The 18,573-nt window shown below is 47.7% G+C and overlaps 1 protein-coding gene across 1 annotated transcript in view; it reads right to left on the bottom strand.

The window, feature by feature from the left end:
* serhl (serine hydrolase like) overlaps positions 1 to 18,573 on the bottom strand; it is a 43,254-nt gene that overhangs the window by 4,770 nt on the left and 19,911 nt on the right. The window contains exons 4-11 of the mRNA XM_078430449.1: positions 16,163 to 16,204; positions 16,060 to 16,079; positions 14,486 to 14,560; positions 11,398 to 11,501; positions 7,332 to 7,411; positions 2,859 to 2,893; positions 2,159 to 2,235; positions 1,250 to 1,343 (exon numbers count right to left, since the gene is read on the bottom strand). Of these exons, the coding sequence (XP_078286575.1) occupies positions 1,250 to 1,343; positions 2,159 to 2,235; positions 2,859 to 2,893; positions 7,332 to 7,411; positions 11,398 to 11,501; positions 14,486 to 14,560; positions 16,060 to 16,079; positions 16,163 to 16,204 (527 nt within the window). The remainder of the gene's footprint in view (positions 1 to 1,249; positions 1,344 to 2,158; positions 2,236 to 2,858; positions 2,894 to 7,331; positions 7,412 to 11,397; positions 11,502 to 14,485; positions 14,561 to 16,059; positions 16,080 to 16,162; positions 16,205 to 18,573) is intronic.

Here is an 18,573-nt window from a genome sequence, read left to right as displayed (position 1 = left end):
TCCCACACTCGGTTTCCTCCCACGCTCCAAAGACGTGCAGGTATGTAGGTTAATTGGCTGGGCAAATATAAAAAATTGTCCCTAGTGTGTGTAGGATAATGTTAGTGTGCGAGGATCGCTGGGCGGCGCGGACCCGGTGGGCCGAAGAGCCTGTTTCCGCGCTGTATCTCTAAATCTAAAAAAATAAGAGTCAGGATGTCACGATGCAGCTCTGTAGGACTTTGCTTAGGCCGCATTTGGAGTATGAGTACGGTATTGGAGAGGGTGCAGTAGAGGTTTGCCAGAAGGCTGCCTGGATCAGAGGGTTTCAGCTACAAGGAGAGGTTGGATAACCTCGGATTGTCTTCTCTGAAACTTCGGGGGTTGAGGGGAGACTTGATAGCCTATGTACTAAAACCTTGTTTGTTTGTTTGTTTGTTTGTTTGTTCCTGAACTACAGCCAAAACAGTACACGATAGCGCGACAATTGTAGGCCCACCTTACTCACCGTCGTCCCTTTGGTGCTAATGGAAGAAGTTTCATTGAAATCGGTGTTATATTTTTAAAGTTATTCACTTTTTAAAGTTTACATCTATCTCCTAGGGTGGGAGGGGGAGGGAGGATAAGGGGGTTGAGGGGGATGGAGTGGGGGGGAAGGGGATGGAGGGAGGGGGGAGGGGAAAGGGGAGGGGAGGAGGGAGGGAGGGAGAGAGGGGGGAGGGTGGGAGGGGAGATGAGAGGGTGTTGCACCAATGCAGGAGAGGTTTGGGCACAACGGGTCCACTTGGTCCAGTAGTGTATAAAATTATCAGAGGCATGGATAGGGTATACATTCAGAATCTTTTTCCCAGGGTGGAATTGTCAACATAATTACTTTTAGTTTAGTTTAGTTAGAGATACCGCGCGGAAACAGGCCCTTCGGCCCACCGTGTCCGCGCCGCCCAGCGATCCCCGCACACTAACACTATCCTACACACACACATGGGAAAATTTCCAATTTTACCAAGCCACTTATCCTACAAGCCTGCACGTCTTAGGAGTGTGGGAGGAAACCGGAGCTCCCGGAGAAAACCCACGCAGGTCACGGGGAAAACGTAAAACTCCGTACAGGAGTCAGGATCGAACCCGGGTCTCTGGCGCTGTAAGGCGGCAACTCTACCGCTGCGCCACTGTGCGGCTCTTGCAACAATCCACGAATGTGCCCGCTCTTAAACCCCACCATTATCCAGAGGTGGCCGTGGGGAGATCCACCTCAAGGCCCGATCGTTACCTGCTTTGAGACCTTCCGGTATCCCTCCATCAAGAAACTGTACGGTGATTTGTCGGGACTCCACGCGCCTTCCTTCCACTCCCCGTCTTTAGCTCTGAGGAGAATTACAAGTACATTTCGGACAGTTACGTGGATGGGAGGAGTCTGGGCCAAACACAGTTAGGACGGCACTGTGGGGCAGCTGGTAGAGCAAGGGAACCGGGCTCATTCCTGACCTCAGGTACTGTCTATGCGGAGTTTGCACGCTTCCCCTGGGTCGCTCCCCGTTTCCTCCCACATCCCAAACACCTGCTGGGTTTGTAGGTTGATTGGCCCTCTGTAAATTGTTCCCTGGCGCGCAGGGAGTGGATGCAAAGGTGGGAATAACGTAGAACTCGTGCGAACGGGTGATGGATGGTCGCCGTGGACTCGGTGGGCCAAAAGACCCATTTCCGTGCTGTACCTCTCTAGACGTGGGCAAATGGGACTAGCGTGGATGGGCACCTTGGTCGGGGGGACACGTTAAGGGGTTGGACACGTTAGAGGCAGTAAACATGTTCCCAATGTTGGGGGAGTCCAGAACCAGGGGCCACAGTTTAAGAATAAGGGGTAGGCCATTTAGAACGGAGATGAGGGAAAACTTTTTCAGTCAGAGAGTTGTAAATCTGTGGAATTCACTGCCTCAGAAGGCAGTGGAGGCCAATTCTCTGAATGCATTCAAGAGAGAGCTAGATAGAGCTCTTAAGGATAGCAGAGTCAGGGGGGTATGGGGAGAAGGCAGGAACGGGGTACTGATTGAGAATGATCAGCCATGATCACATTGAATGGTGGTGCTGGCTCGAAGGGCCGAATGGCCTACTCCTGCACCCATTGTCTATTGTCTAACTCGACCGCTGCGCCACCGTGCCACTCTGCTGCATGTATACTTACATTATAAGGAGCACCTCCGCTGTGATAGTCTTCTGAAACTCTAGGCATTGGTCTAGGGTCAGCCTCGCGGGAGAGTGCTTTAGGGTGGATGGGAAACAAGCACAACAGAGAACCATTATGTTCCACGTTCCCCATATCCAGCCAGTTGTCTGCTTTTTCAGTTTGAACGTAATCCTTGTGAGCCTGTGCAGCGGTGCTTGACGTTCGAGAACCCACACAGCCTAGGATACCCTGTTGGCCACAGGTAGGGTTGCCAACTGTCCCGTATTAGCCGGGACATCCCGCATTTTGGGCTAAATTGGTTAGGGACTGCCTTTGTCCCGTATTAGTAGGGTTGCCAACTTCCTCACTCCCAAATAAAGGACAGAGGGTGATGTCACCGCCTCGCGCCCCACGTGACCTCACCCAGCCAGCGGCCACGTGCTCCCGCTCCACCAATGGCGACCCGCTGAGTTCTCCAGCATTTTGTGTCCATCATCATCAACATCATCATCATTTATATATTATGTTTCTGTGTGTTATCCGGGTCCATGTGCCCGTGATGCTGCTGCGAGCAAGATTTTCATTGTACCTGTACCTTACTTGTGCACGTGACAATGAACTTGACCTGACCTGCGTACCTGCACTCTGACCCGTCCAAATGGAACAAAATGATGCACTAATAATTAATCGCAACAGCTGGAATCAACAGAAAGCTTACCAGATTGATTCTCAAGTCTCTGGTAAACACAAGACCTTGAAATAAAGAAACAGAAGTTATAAGAAATATACAAGCAAATATGTTAAAGTTCAGTTCTTAAAACAGACAACAACATAGAAACATAGAAAATAGGTGCAGGAGTAGGCCATTCGGCCCTTCGAGCCTGCACCGCCATCCAATATGATCATGGCTGATCATCCAACTCAGCATCCCGTACCTGCCTTCTCTCCATACCCCCTGATCCCTTTAGCCACAAGGGCCACATCTAACTCCCTCTTAAATATAGCCAATGAACTGGCCTCAACTACCTTCTGTGGCAGAGAATTCCACAGATTCACCACTCTCTGTGTGAAAAAAACCATTCTCATCTCGGTCCTAAAAGACTTCCCCCTTATCCTTAAACTGTGACCCCTTGTTCTGGACTTCCCCAACCATTTTATTAGTGCAGTTTTGGTCTCCAAATTTGAGGAAGGATATTCTTGCTATTGAGGGCGTGCAGCGTAGGTTTATTAGGTTAATCCCTGCAATGGTGGGACTACCATATGTTGAAAGACTGGAGCGACTAGGCTTGTATACACTGGAATTTAGAAGGATGAGAGGAGATCTTATCGAAATGTATAAAATTATTAAGGGGTTGGACACGTTAGAGGCAGGAAACATGTTCCCAATGTTGGGGGAGTCCACAGTTTAAGAATAAGGGGTTGGCCATTTAGAACGGAGGTGAGGAAAAACTTTTTCAGTCAGAGAGTTGTGAATCTGTGGAATTCTCTGCCTCAGAAGGCAGTGGAGGCCAATTCTTTGTGAATGATCAGCCATGGTCACATTGAATGGCGGTGCTGGCTCGAAGGGCTGAATGGCCTCCTCCTGCACCTATTGTCTATTGTCTATTGTCTATTGTCTATTATTCCTGTGGTTTCCAGGGGTTGTAAGTTCCAGCTACCAGACACATCCTTATGCGCAATTAGCATTCCTTCACTTACAACAATATAGCAGCTCCACAAGCATACAAACAGGTTTGCAGACAATGGCCAAGTATCCCATCATGCAAAGTTAATAGCCATTAACTCTTTCAAATATTCTTAACTGGACGTGAAAATCAAACATCTGCAGACGCTGGAAATCAGAAATAGAAACAGAAAATGCTGGAAACACTCAGCAGGTCAAACCGAGAGGGGAAATGGCAGAGGAGGGTACAATTACAACATTAAAGAGGGTAATGGAAAGGAAAGATTTGGAGGGATATGCTTGGTTAATCAACTTGAGCCAGTGACCCACATCCAATTCTGACCGCAGGTACTATAGGTTAGTTTAGTTTAGAGATACAGCTTGGAAACAGGCACTTCGACCCACCGAGTCCGCACCGACCAGCGATCCACGTACACTACAGAATACAGAATACCTTTATTGTCATTCGATACCGAACGAAATTCATTTGCCAGCAGTCACAGAGCACAAAAAAAGAACACAAGACACACAACCCCAACACAAACATCCATCACAGTGACTCCAAACACCCCCTCACTGTGATGGAAGGCAAAAAAACTTCCTCTCTCTTCCCCCATGCCCCTCCCACGGACAGACAGCTCGACCCCTACCGAGGCGACCGACCCGCAAGGAGATGGAAGGTCCCGCGGCCGAGCCGTACCGGGCGCTGGAAGGCCCCGCGGCCGTATCGGGCGATGGTAAGTCCCGCGGCCGTACCGGGCGATGGTAAGTCCCGCGGCCGAGCCGCACCGGCGATGGTAAGTCCCGCAGCCGAGCCGCACCGGCGATGGTAAGTCCCGCGGCCGTACCGGGCGATGGAAGGCCCCGCGGCCGTACTGGGCGATGGAAGGCCCCGCGTCCGAGCCGTACCGGGCGATGGTAAGTCCCGCGGCCGAGCATTATCCTACACACACCAGGGACAATTTACAATTTTTGCAAAGCCAATTAACCTACAAACCTGTACGTCTTTGGAGTGTCAAAAACCCACGCAGTCACAGGGAGAACGTACAAACTCCATACAGGCAGCACCTATAGTCAGGATCTGACCTGGGTCTCTGGTGCTGTAAGGCAGCAACTCTACCGCTGCACCACTGTGCCGCCAGGTGCTGTCTGTGTGGAGTTTGCACGTTCCCCCGCGTTGACCGCGTGGGTTTCTCCCAGGAGCTTCCAGTTTCCTCCCACATCCCAAAAAATGTGCTGGTACTGGTCCCTGTAAATTACTCAACAGTACATTTTAATGACAAAGAAAGTCACAAGGAAGATGTTGACCATGTCTGACGGACAGGAAGTTTGCAGGAGCACAGGGAAATAAGGAGAGGGGAAAGATACAGGTGCCACAGCGGCACAGTTGCTGCCTTACAGCGCCAGAGACCCTGGTTCGAAACTGACTGCAGGTGCTGTCGGTAACGGAGTTTGTACGTTCTCTCTGTGACCACGTGGGTTTTCTCCGCGTCTTTTGGTTTCCTTCCACATCCCAAAGACGTACAGGCTTGTAGATTAATTGGCTTCTGTAAATGGTCCATAGTGTGTAGGATAGATCTCTGGTCGGCTTGGACTCGATGGGCCGAAGGGCCTGTTTCAACTTGGTATCTCTAAACTAAACTACTTGTGCACATGATAATAAACAACTTGACTGAAACTCTTGATGTCACTGCAGAGGCCGAGTGGGGAAGGAGCAGAGTCTAGGGTCCCTGTCACCTCTGGACACCGAGGGACTGAATCCTGTGTGACTGCCTCTCAAACACTTCATAGTTGCAGAGTTTAAAGAGAAAATTGGCGTGACGTAGAGACATTGTAAGAAAATGTACTGAAATAATACAATAAACATAGAGAAAGACGCGTACCAATGGTATTTACTGTATGCGTTATGAACAAAGTATATATTTGAAATACAGATGCTCCCCGACTTACGATGCTTCGATTTACGATATTTCGACTTTGCGATGGTGCAATAGACAATAGACAATATGGTGCAGGAGGAGGCTATTCGGCCCTTCGAGCCAGCACCGCCATTCAATGTGATCATGGCTGATCATTCTCAATCAGTACCCCGTTCCTGCCTTCTCCCCATACCCCCTGACTCCGCTATCCTTAAGAGCTCTATCCAGCTCTCTCTTGAATGCATTCAGAAAATTGGCCTCCACTGCCCTCTGAGGCAGAGAATTCCACAGATTCACAACTCTCTGACTGAAAAACGCTGGCCAACAGCAGCGACCCGTGGAGAGCCTTAGCTCGCTTCCGGTCACGTGATCAGGTGTATTCAATGCATTTTTGACTTACGATATTTTCGGTTTACGATGGGTTTCTCAGAACGTAACCCCATCGTAAGTTGAGGAGCACCTCAACTGTACAGTAAACCCTTATTATAACTGACCATAAGAGGGGGGGAATGGTGTTCGCTATTGCTGATTGTCCACTGTAACAGAGCAAGGGATTCACTCCGACCACTCTGTGTGACAACGAGCTGTTTTCAAATACAAAGTTCTTTTTAACAGCAAAAAATGTATTTTTGTGACTGCAAGCTAAAAATACTGCAGGCTGTTTGTTACATTGTTTACTAGAGTTAAGTATCGGTCGAAGTGATTACTTGTCAATGTCAATGCCTCGTCAGTTTCAGTGGTTCGTCAGTTTCAATGCCTCGGCAATTTCAATGCCTTGTCAGTTTCAATGCCTAGACAATTTCAATACCTCGTCAGTTTCAATGGCTTGTCAGTTTCAATGCCTTGACAGTTTCAGTGCCTCGTCAGTTCCAATGCCTCGACAGTTTCAATGCCTCGACAGTTTCAATGCCTAGACAATTTCAAAGGCTTGTCAGATTCAATGGCTTGTCAGTTTCAATGCCTTGTCAGTTTCAATACCTCGTCAGTTTCAATGCCTTGTCAGTTTCAAAGCCTCGACGACAATTTCAATGCCTCGTCAGTTTCAGTGCCTTGACAATTTCAATGCCTTGACAATTTCAATGCCTTGACAATTTCAGTGCCTAGACAATTTCAATGCCTTGACAATTTCAATACCTTGACAATTTCAATGCCTTCTTGACAATTACAATGCCTAGACAATTTCAATGCCTAGACAATTTCAATGCCTTGTCAGTTTCAATGCCTAGACAATTTCAATGCCTAGACAATTTCAATGCCTAGACAATTTCAATGCCTTGACAATTTCAATGCCTTGACAATTTCCATGCCTAGACAATTTCAATGCCTTGACAATTTCAATGCCTTCTTGACAATTACAATGCCTAGACAATTTCAATGCCTTGTCAATGTCAGTGCCTTGTCAGTTTCAATGCCTTGACAATTTCAATGCCTCCTTGACAATTTCAATGCCTTGACAATTTCAATATTCTCCGCAGTGTAACGAGCAGCCTGTTTTTAAGAACAATCTGCTTTATATAAAATCTGTGGTTAAGAAGTCTGTAATAACGAGGGTTTACAGTAATAAAAAACGGTCCACAATAGCTGCCTGCATGCTGCAGCCGATCCTTACCTCCATGTACCTCGGTGGCTCCCCTTTGCAGCAGGATTTTGCCACTCTCGTCTGATATCGATTTATTTCCCTGCAAAAGCCTGAAGGGCAAAAGAAAGATTAGTGAAAGAACAGAGAATGTGGACATCAAGGCAAAGGAAGGAAACTGATGACTGGCCTTTGTTTTGGAAAAAAAACGGCAGATGCTGGTTTAAATCGAAGGTAGACACAAAATGCTGGAGTAACTCAGCGGGTCAGGCAGCATCTCTGGAGAACATGGATAGATGGCATTTCGAGTCAGGGCCCTTTGGTCTGAAGGGTCCCAACCCAAAACATCACCTCTCATGTCGTAGGAAGGAACTGCAGATGCTGGTTTAATCCGAAGATAGACACAAAAAGCTGGAGTAACTCAGTGGGACAGGCAGCATGTCTGGAGAGAAGGAATAGGTAACGTCTCGGGTTGAGACCCTTCTTCAGACTGAACATCACCTCTCATGTTGTCCAGAGATGCTGACTGACCCACCGAGTAACTCTAGCTCACTAAAATTCACCACACAAGTGGTTTTAGATTTAACCGTAAAATTCCAGAGCGTGGGATTGCTGCAATTCATTATTTGGAGATTATGATGAGGTGTGTGTACGAGAGTGAGAGTGAAAGAGAGAGTGAGAGAGAGAGAGAGAGAGAGAGAGAGAGAGAGAGAGAGAGAGAGAGAGAGAGAGAGAGAGAGAGAGAGAGAGAGAGAGAGAGAGAGAGAAAGCGAGAGAGAGAGCAAGGGAGAGAGAGAGAGAGAGAGAGAGAGAGAGAGAGAGAGAGAGAGAGAGAGTGCAAGAGTGAGAGAGAGAGAGAGAGAGAGAGAAAGCGAGAGAGAGAGAGAGAGAGAGAGAGAGAGAGAGAGAGAGAGAGTGCAAGAGTGAGAGAGAGAGAGAGAGAGAGAGAGAGAGAGAGAGAGAGAGAGAGAGAAAGCGAGAGAGAGCGAGAGAGAGAGAGAGAGAGAGAGAGAGAGAGAGAGAGAGAGAGAGAGAGAGAGAGAGAGAGAGAGAGAGAGAGAGCAAGGGAGTGAGCGAGAGAGAGAGAGAGAGAGAGAGAGAGAGTGAGAGAGAGAGAGGGAGAGAGAGAGAGCGAGAGCGAGAGACAGCAAGAGAGAGAGAGAGAGAGAGCGAGAGACAGCAAGGGAGAGAGCGAGAGAGAGCAGCGAAAGAGGGAGAGAATATCTTGGCTGGTGTTTACTCCTCAATGCTTTCCTCCTTCTTTACTCCTGTGGAAAGCATTCTCTCTCACTGTTTGTCGAAGCTCCGTGTGCACGGGCCGGTTGCCACATTTTGACAAGACAAGAGTAAGTACATTTCAAACTCATTTCATTGCTGTAAAGCAGTGTGGCGTCTTCTTTGTCTCTGCAGCTGAATATGTTGCTGATCAAGACGAGATGGAAGAGAGGGGGAACGGAGAACCAGTTTGAGACTGGCATGACTCTTGAAGATTAGATGATGGGAATAGATAGATTATAGACAATAGACAATAGACAATAGGTGCAGGAGGAGGCCATTCGGCCCTTCGAGCCAGCACCGCCATTCAATGTGATCATGGCTGATCATTCTCAATCAGTACCCCGTTCCTGCTTTCTCCCCATACCCCCTGACTCCGCTATCCTTAAGAGCTCTATCTAGCTCTCTCTTGAATGTATTCAGAGAATTGGCCTCCACTGCCTTCTGAGGCAGAGAATTCCACAGATTCACAACTCTCTGACTGAAAAAGTTTTTCCTCATCACAGTTCTAAATGGCCTACCCCTTATTCTTAAACTGTGGCCCCTGGTTCTGGACTCCCCCAACATTGGGAACATGTGTCCAACCCCTTGAGATACAGGGAATGCGAAGATAGACACAAAAAGCTGGAGTAACTAAGTGGGACAGGCAGCATCTCTGGAGAAAAAGGAATAGGTGATGTTTCGGTTTGAGACCCTTCTTCAGATGTTAAATCCTTGAACGTTGTTAAAAGATTTGAAAGAATTGAAGCTTCATGTTTGTGTTTTCCCTCCTTAAAATCATCCTAGAGAATAGGAACTTGATAAATTATGCAAAAAAAGTAGTAGGCAAGGTTGAAGGATGCTGAGGAGGGTTAGATCTGGGTTGGTTAGTTTGATGAACATGATGAACTGCAGAGTTTAGCTTAGTTTAGTTTAGTTTAGAGATACAGTGCAGAAACAGGCCCTTCGGCCCATCGAGTCCGCGCCAACCAGCGATCCCTATTATACTCCACACAAGGGAACACTTTTACCAAAGCCACGTCTTTGGAGTGTGGGTGGAAACCGGAGCACCCGGAGAAAACCCACACGGTCTCAAGGAGAGTGTACAAACTCTGTACAGAGACTGTGAGTGATCTTATAGAGGTGTATAAGATCATGTGGGCTAAATACACACTTTCACGCAGCATAGGGGAATCAAGATCCATAGGTTTAAGGTGAGGGAGAAAAGATTTAACAGGAACCTGAGGGACAACTTTTTTACTTAAACGGTGGCAGGTATTTAGAACGAGCTGCTGAAGAAGGTAGTTTATGCAGGAACTATCACAACATTTTAAAAACATTTGGACCGGTACATGGGTAGGAAAGGTTTCGAGGGATATGGGTCAAACGCAGGCAGGTGGGACTAGTGTAAATGGGCACTAGTTGGCATGGGCACGTTGGGCCGAATGGCCTGCTTCCATGCTGTATGACTCTATGACTCAGAGACCAGTCAATTGCCATCGTATCCCACCTGTCCCGCTGGGATCCATAAGACCACAGATTGACTTCCCCAGAAATTTTAGATTTTTTTTAGATTTAGAGATACAGCGCGGAAACAGGCCCTTCGGCCCACCAGGTCCGCGCCGCCCAGCGATCCCCGCACATTAACACTATCCTACACCCACTAGGGACAATTTTTACATTTGCCCAGCCGATTAAACTACAAACCTGCACGTCTTTGGAGTGTGGGAGGAAACCAAAGATCTCGGAGAAAACCCACGCAGGTCACGGGGAGAACGTACAAACTCCGTACAGTACAGCACCCGTAGTCAGGATCGAACCTGGGTCTCCGGCGCTGCATTCGCTGTAAGGCAGCAACTCTACCGCTGCGCCACCGTGGTGCATTGGGCGGTACGGTGATGCAGCGGTAGAGTTGCTGCCTCACAGCACCAAAGACTCGGGTTCGATCCTGACCACGAGTGCTGTCTGTACGGAGTTTGAACGTTCTCCCCGTGACCACGTGGGTTTTCTCCGGGTGCTCCGGTTTCCTCCCACACTCCAAAGACGTGCAGGTTCGTAGGTTGATCGGCTTCAGTAGAAATTGTAAATTGCCCCTAGTGTGTGGGATGGTGCTAGTGCACGGGGTGAATGCTGGCAGCGCACGGACTCGATGGGCCTGTTTCCGCATTGTATCTCTAAACTAAACTAAAAATATTCTTTACCAACACAGATTAATGCCTAATCGCCTCATTCTTTGTGGAATCTTGCGTGAGAGTGTGTTTACAGGACAACAGGCAATGCATCCCAGAATTAACACGGGGAGATCTCCAGACACAAAGTCTATAGACAATAGACAATAGACAATAGGTGCAGGAGTAGGCCATTCAGCCCTTCGAGCCAGCACCGCCATTCAATGCGATCATGGCTGATCACTCTCAATCAGTACCCCGTTCCTGCCTTCTCCCCATACCCCCTCACTCCGTTATCCTTAAGAGCTCTATCTAGCTCTCTCTTGAAAGCATCCAACGAACTGGCCTCCACTGCCTTCTGAGGCAGAGAATTCCACACCTTCACCACTCTCTGACTGAAAAAGTTCTTCCTCATCTCCGTTCTAAATGGCCTACCCCTTATTCTTAAACTGTGTGGCCCCTTGTTCTGGACTCCCCCAACATTGGGAACATGTTTCCTGCCTCTAATGTGTCCAATCCCCTAATTATCTTATATGTTTCAATAAGATCCCCCCTCATCCTTCTAAACTCCAGTGTATACAAGCCCAATCGCTCCAGCCTTTCAACATACGACAGTCCCGCCATTCCGGGAATCAACCTAGTCTACTTGATCATGTTGGCCTAATAAGAATACCAACCTCTTCAGAGCAGCATCGGGGGTATACACTCTGGGGGAGCCCTGCTCCCTCTCCAGCTTCAGAAGCTCAGTGATGGCCGCCTTAAGTCGCTCTTGAGGAGGGCTCTAGGAATTAAAACACAGCATCCAGTTTAGGAATAGCCATCCGAACCTGTCAAAAGACAACTTTCTGCCCTCCTAATGCATGTACCACACTCTCATTTCACCACTATTCTTTAGCACAGAACGTGCGATGGGTATTTATAAATCAAGCTATGCGGTTGGGATCATTCGGAAGAGTCAAGAGTGTTTTATTGTCTCGAAACGGAACAATGAAATTCTTACTTGCAGCAGCACAACGGACATGTAAACACAGCACTCTGTAAACACCATGATGAACAACAGAAACGTTTCAAGGTCAGATTATTGTCACGTGCACCAATTAAGGTACAGTGAAATTCGAATTACCATACAGCCATACTAATGTTCAATGTACTTAGAAAAATAAAAAGCAATAATAGGGCAAAGACAAAAATAATTAGCTCCCACGTCTATGTAGTTCAGAGGTTATTTGGAGGTTGTAGTGTTTAATATTCAGAGGTTATTTGGAGGTTGTAGTGGCTGTCGGGAAGAAGCTGCCCCTGAACCTGGATGTTACAGTCTTCAGGTACCTGTACATATCTCTCTCTCACTCTATGTTATATAAATTATATATATATAAAACACTCTATGTTATATATATATACAACACACACATATATATATATACACATATAATATATATATATATATATACGTATAAGAAAATAACTGCAGATGCTGGTACAAATCGAAGGTATTTATTCACAAAATGCTGGAGTAACTCAGCAGGTCAGGCAGCATCTCGGAGAGAAGGAATGGGTGACGTTTCGGGTCGAGACCCTTCTTCAGACTGATGTAAGGGGACGACGACAAAGGAAGGATATAGGTTCATGTTAAAATGTGTTTTTTATGTGTCCTGTTGCTTTTTATTGTTATGACTATATGGCAAATGAAGTTCCTCGTATGGTGCAAAACATACTTGGCTAATAAGGGATTATTGTGATTGTGATATCGAGTATTCAACAGCACAGAGCAGGAACAGGTTCTTCAGCCCACAATGTACGTGCAAAACATGATGCCAAGTTCAAGTAATCTCCCCTGCCTGCATGTGATGCTTATCCCTCCATTCTCTGCATATTCCTGTGCCTATCTGCGATTAAACAAAAGATAGTACTGTTAATGGATTTGTTTAGTTTAGAGATACAGCGAGGAAACAGGCCCTTCGGCCCACCGAGTCCGCAAGTTAAACTAGGTTAAACTGCCAAGTTAAACTCAACGGTAGACACAAAATGCTGGAGTAACTCAGCGGGTCAGGCAGCATTACAGGAGAGAAGGAATGGGTGACGTTTCGGGTCGAGACCCTTCTTCAGACTGATGTCAGGGGGGCGGGACAAAGGAAGGATATAGGTGGAGACAGGAAGATAGAGGGAGATCTGGGAAGGAGGAGGGGAAGAGAGGGACAGAGGAACTATCTAAAGTTGGAGAAGTCGATGTTCATACCGCTGGGCTGCAAGCTGCCCAGGCAAAATATGAGGTGCTGTTCCTCCAATTTTCGGTGGGCCTCGCTATGGCACTGGAGGAGGCCCATGACAGAAAGGTCAGACTGGGAATGGGAGGGGGAGTTGAAGTGCTCGGCCACCGGGAGATCAGTATGGTCAATGCGGACCGAGCGAAACGATCGCCGAGCCTGCGCTTGGTTTCGCCGATGTAAATAAGTTGGCATCTAGAGCAGCGGATGCAATAGATGAGGTTGGAGGAGGTGCAGGTGAACCTCTGTCTCACCTGGAAAGACTGTTTGGGTCCTTGGATGGAGTTGAGGGGGGAGGTAAAGGGACAGGTGTTGCATCTCGTGCGGTTGCAGGGGAAAGTGCCCTTTTTCTTTCCGCTTTTTCTCTCCTACCGAGTGTTTCCGACATTTTTGGTTTTACTTCAGATTTCCAGCGTTTGAGGTTTCTGTGTTTTCATGGACTGTGTAGTCGGTCGGATGTGGAAACACGCGGAACATCAATAACGGAGTCTAAATTCTTCAACTGCCTCATCCCACTGGGAGTTTAGTTTAGTTTAGTATATTGTCACGTGTACTGAAGTACAGTGCAAAGCTTTTTTGTCGCGTGCTATCATGTCAGCGGAAGGACTATACTTGATTATAATCAAGCTGCCCACAGTGTACAGATACAGGTTAAAGGGAATAAATTCAGCGCAAGGTAAAGTCCAGTTAAGTCCGATTAAAGATAGTCCGTGGGTCTCCAATGAGGTAGACGGTTGGACAGGACTACTCTTGAGTTGGTAATGGGATGGTACAGTTGCCTGATAACAGCTGGGAAGAAACAGCTCTGGAGGTGTGCGTTTTCACACTTCTGCACCTCTTGGCTGTGAGGGAGGGGGGAGAGGTGGAAGTGTCTGGGATGAGGCTGGTCCTTGATTGTGCTGCTGGCCTTGCCGAGGCAGCGTGAGGTGTAGATGGAGTGGCCGGGGTGAGACCTGTCCTTGATTATGCTGCTGGCCTTGCCGAGACAGCGTGAGGCTGTAGATGGAGTCAATGGAAGGGAGGTTGGTTAAAGCAATAACGGAACTCTGCAAAATGGATTAGACTGCGGGTCGGGGTGGATTTAGCCCGGAGTGGAAGCTGCAAACACCGTGATGTCTGTTTAATTTAGTTTCGTTTAGAGATGCACGCGGAAACAGGCCCTTCGGCCCACCGAGACCACACCGACCAACAATCCCCGCACACTAATACTATCCCACGGGATAATTTATAAATACATCAGGCCAATTAACCTACAAACCTCCACGTCTTTGGAGTGTGGGAGGAAACCGAAGACCCCGGAGAAAACCCACGCAGGTCACGGGGAGAACGTACAAAACTCCGTACAGACGTCACCCGCGATCAGGATCGAACCTGTGTCTCTGGCGCTGTGAGTGAGGCAGCTCGACCGCAGTGCCAGTTTGCCAGTTGTCAGTGGTTTGTCAGTTTGTGCACAGTGCAACATATTCCCGTTCACGATCAGAATGGAGAACATAAAACTTACGGAGCCATTCGGAAAAAATCCAAATCCATCCAGCACGATCAGCTTGTCAACCATCTCCGGGAACACGGAACAGAACTGTAACCGAGAGTGAATGCAGGATGCGATCAGTACTCACACAACTGTTTCGTTTTGTAGTTTAGTTTAGAGATACAGCGCGGAAACAGGCCCTTTTTGTCCACCGATTCCACGCCGACCAGCGATCCCCGCACACTAACACCATCCTCCACACACTGGGGACAATTCACACTTATGTGTGGCATAATGTGGGGCGGCACATAGAAACATAGAAACATAGAAAATAGGTGCAGGAGTAGGCCATTCGGCCCTTCGAGCCTGCACCGCCATTCAATATGATCATGGCTGATCATCCAGCTCAGTAACCTGTACCTGCCTTCTCTCCATACCCCCTGATCCCTTTAGCCGTAAGGGCCACATCTAACTCCCTCTTAAATATAGCCAATGAACTGCCTCAACTACCTTCTGTGGCAGAGAATTCCACAGACTCACCACTCTCTGTGTGGCACAGTGGCGCAGCGGTAGAGTTGCTGCCTTACAGCGAATGCAGCGCCGGAGACTCAGGTTCGATCCTGACTACGGGCGCCGTCTGTACGGAGTTTGTACGTTCTCCCTGTGACCTGCGTGGGTTTTCTCCGAAATCTTCGGTTTCCTCCCACACTCCAAAGACGTACAGTTTAGTAGGTTAATTGGCTGGGCAAATGTAAAAATTGTCCCTAGTGGGTGTAGGATAGTTTTAATGTGCAGGGATCGCTGGGCGGCACGGACTCGGTGGGCCGAAGGGCCTGTTTCCGCGCTGTATCTCTAAATCTAAAAAATCTTTAAAAAAATCTAAAAATCTTATACCACGCCAATCAACCCGTGATAAAATTTGTGTTTCATTGATATCTAACATCATTTTTTAATGCCCATTTCTCCGCCACATTGTCGTGATATTTCATAGATTTTTGCTCTCTGCGACATTGGAGATCATGTTTGCAACGAAAAGCTGGTCAACCCCTGCCGTTTAGTTTATTTATTTTTTAGTTTAGAGATACTACACGGAAAGAGGACCTTCGGCCCATCAAGTCCACACTGACCATAGATAGATTCTTATTCACAAAATGCTGGAGTAACTCAGCAGGTCAGGCAGCATCTCGGGAGAGAAGGAATGGGTGACGTTTCGGGTCGAGACCCTTCTTCAGACTGAAGAAGGGTCTCAACCCGAAACGTCACCCATTCCTTCTCTCCCGAGATGCTGCCTGACCTGCTGAGTTACTCCAGCATTTTGTGAATAAATACCTTCGATTTGTACCAGCATCTGCAGTTATTTTCTTACATAGATAGATTCTTGATTAGTACCGGTGTCAGGGGTTATGGGGAGAAGGCAGGAGAATGGGGTTAGGAGGGAGAGGTGGATCAGTCATGATTGAATGGCGGAGTAGACTAGATGGGCCGAATGGCCTAATTCTGCTCCTATCACTTATGACCCAATGACCTTTTGACCCATGGGGATAACCAAAGAATACTTGTAAAATTGTACAATAAATAGCAGGAAACACATCAAATACAGTACTCACCATTCCTCCAACATTGCCCCCTGGTGAAGAACCATAGAAAATGTTAGTGCCTGATATAGAACGCTAGTCCTTAGCAACATCAAGTGAGGAGATGGTGACTTACCCAAGCTGTGGCCAAGGATGCTGAACCTATTCCAGTTTAAACCTGCAATAAGAAGACGCTATTAACATTTCAAAACATATCCAGTCTACATTTCTCCGCCATTTCCAGCATCTTCTGGAGCTGGGGACAATCCAAAGGTGGTAAACCAATATCCTTTTCAATGACCCGATTGTCAGTAACTAATCCGACCTTTGATTAGATTCTGGGGTTCGACTCTGGGGATTGAACTACTGTGAACGAGTGTGATCGGTGGTCGGCGTGGACTCAGTGGGCTGAAGGGCCTGTTTCCATGCTGAGGGCGTGCAGCGTAGGTTTACTAGGTTAATTCCCGGAATGGCGGGACTGTCATATGTTGAATGACTGGAGCGACTGGGCTTGTATACACTGCAATTTAGAAGGATGAGAGGGGATCTTATCGAAACGTATAAGATTATTAAGGGGTTGGACACGTTAGAGGCAGGAAACATGTTCCCAATGTTGGGGGAGTCCAGAACAAGGGGCCACAGTTTAAGAATAAGGGGTAGGCCATTTAGAGTCATAGTCATACAGTGTGAAATCAGCCCTTTGCCCAACTTGTCCACACTGACCAATGTTCCCCATCCACACTAGTCCAATCTGCCTGCAATTTGGCCCATATCCTTTCAAACCTATCCAATCCATGTACCTGGACCAAATGTTCTTGACAATACAAGTGAAGGTGACTGTACCTGTCTCAACAACCTGCCTCTAGCAGCGTGTTCATGTACCTACCACCGCTGAGTAAAAAATATCTTCCAACAAAAATCAACATGGGCACAGTTTAGTTTAGTTTTCTATAGTTTAGTCTGAAGAAGGGTCTCGACCCGAAACGTCACCCATTCCTTCTCTCCAGAGATGCTGCCTGACCCGCTGAGTTACTCCAGCATTTTGTGTCTACCTTCAATTGAAACCAGCATCTGCAGTTCTTTCCTAGGCAGTTTAGTTTAATTTAGTTTAGTTTAGAGATACAGTGTGGAAAGAAGCCCTTTTTACTTTAGGATGTGGGAGAAAACCCGAGAGAAACTCACGCGGTTACAGGAGAATGTACAAACTCCACACAGACAGCACCCGAGGTGAGGTCAGGATCGAACCTGGGTCTCAGGCGCTGTGAGGCAGCAGTTCTACCAGCTGTGCGACCTTGAGTGCTAAGGCTGCTTGTCCTGAGACCAGTGAGGTCAGCACACCCATACAGACGGGAAGCAGCAGAAACCGGAGAAACAATCCACAGATTGTGTTATGGGGCGGCATGGTGGCGCAGCGGTAGAGTCAGTGCCTTGTAGCCCCAGAGACCCGGGTTCGATCCTGACTAAAGGTGCTGTCTGTACGGGAGTTTGCCTGTTCTCCCTGTGACCTCGTGGAATTTCTCCAGTTTCCTCCCACATCCCAAAGATGTACAAGTTTGTAGGTTAAGGCAGCACGGTGGCGCAGCGGTAGAGTTGCTGCCTTACAGCGAATGCAGCGCCGGAGACTCAGGTTCGATCCTGACTACGGGCGCCGTCTGTACGGAGTTTGTAACGTTCTCCCCGTGACCTGCGTGGGTTTTCTCCGAGATCTTCGGTTTCCTCCCACACTCCAAAGACGTACAGGTATGTAGGTTAATTGACTGGGTAATATGTAAAAATGGTCCCTAGTGTGTGTAGGATAGTGTTAATGTGCGGGGATCGCTGGGCGGCATGGACTCGGTGGGCCGAATGGCCTGTTTCCACGCTGTATCTCCAAATCTAAATCTTAATTGGCTTTGGTAAAAATTATAAATTGTCCCTAGTGTGTAGGATAGTGTTAGTGTACTGGGATCGCTGGTCGGTGTGGACTCGGTGGGCTGAAGGGCTTGTTTCTGCACTGTATCTCTAAACGTTAAATTAAATTAATCCACAGAAGCTGGAAATCTGACACAAAAGCAGAAAGTACCAGCGGTTCTCAGATCTGCTGAGTACATCCAGCATCCCCAATTTATTTCAGAAACGAGGAGAGTCCAAGTTGAAGTGTAACATTGATAAAGCAGGAGTTTGTACTTCAATTTGAAACAATACCACCCACACCCCCCCCCTCACTTCCTTCTGTATCCTGCACACTTGTGCACACAACGTTTCTCCAGCTTTTCACACCCTCTCCCTCCCCTCTCCATAAGGCAAGAGGTGTAGAAGTGTGAAAACGCACACCTTCAGATTCAAGGGGACAGTGTCTTCCAGCTGTTATCAGGCAACTGAACCATCCTACCAACGAGAGATCAGTCCTGAGACACTATCTACTCATCGGAGGACCCTCAGACGATCTTTGATCGGGACTTTACTGGACTTTACCTTGCACTAAACGTTATTCACGTTATTCCCTTTATCATGTCTCTGTACACCGCGGCCGGCTCGATTGTAATCGTGTATTGTCTTTCCACTGAT

This window comes from Rhinoraja longicauda, chromosome 40 (genome assembly GCF_053455715.1).
Source record: "Rhinoraja longicauda isolate Sanriku21f chromosome 40, sRhiLon1.1, whole genome shotgun sequence".
In the NCBI taxonomy this organism is placed as follows: Eukaryota; Metazoa; Chordata; class Chondrichthyes; order Rajiformes; family Arhynchobatidae; genus Rhinoraja; species Rhinoraja longicauda.
Note: the sequence above shows the minus strand (reverse complement) of the source record. Positions and strands in the feature narration are given on the sequence as shown.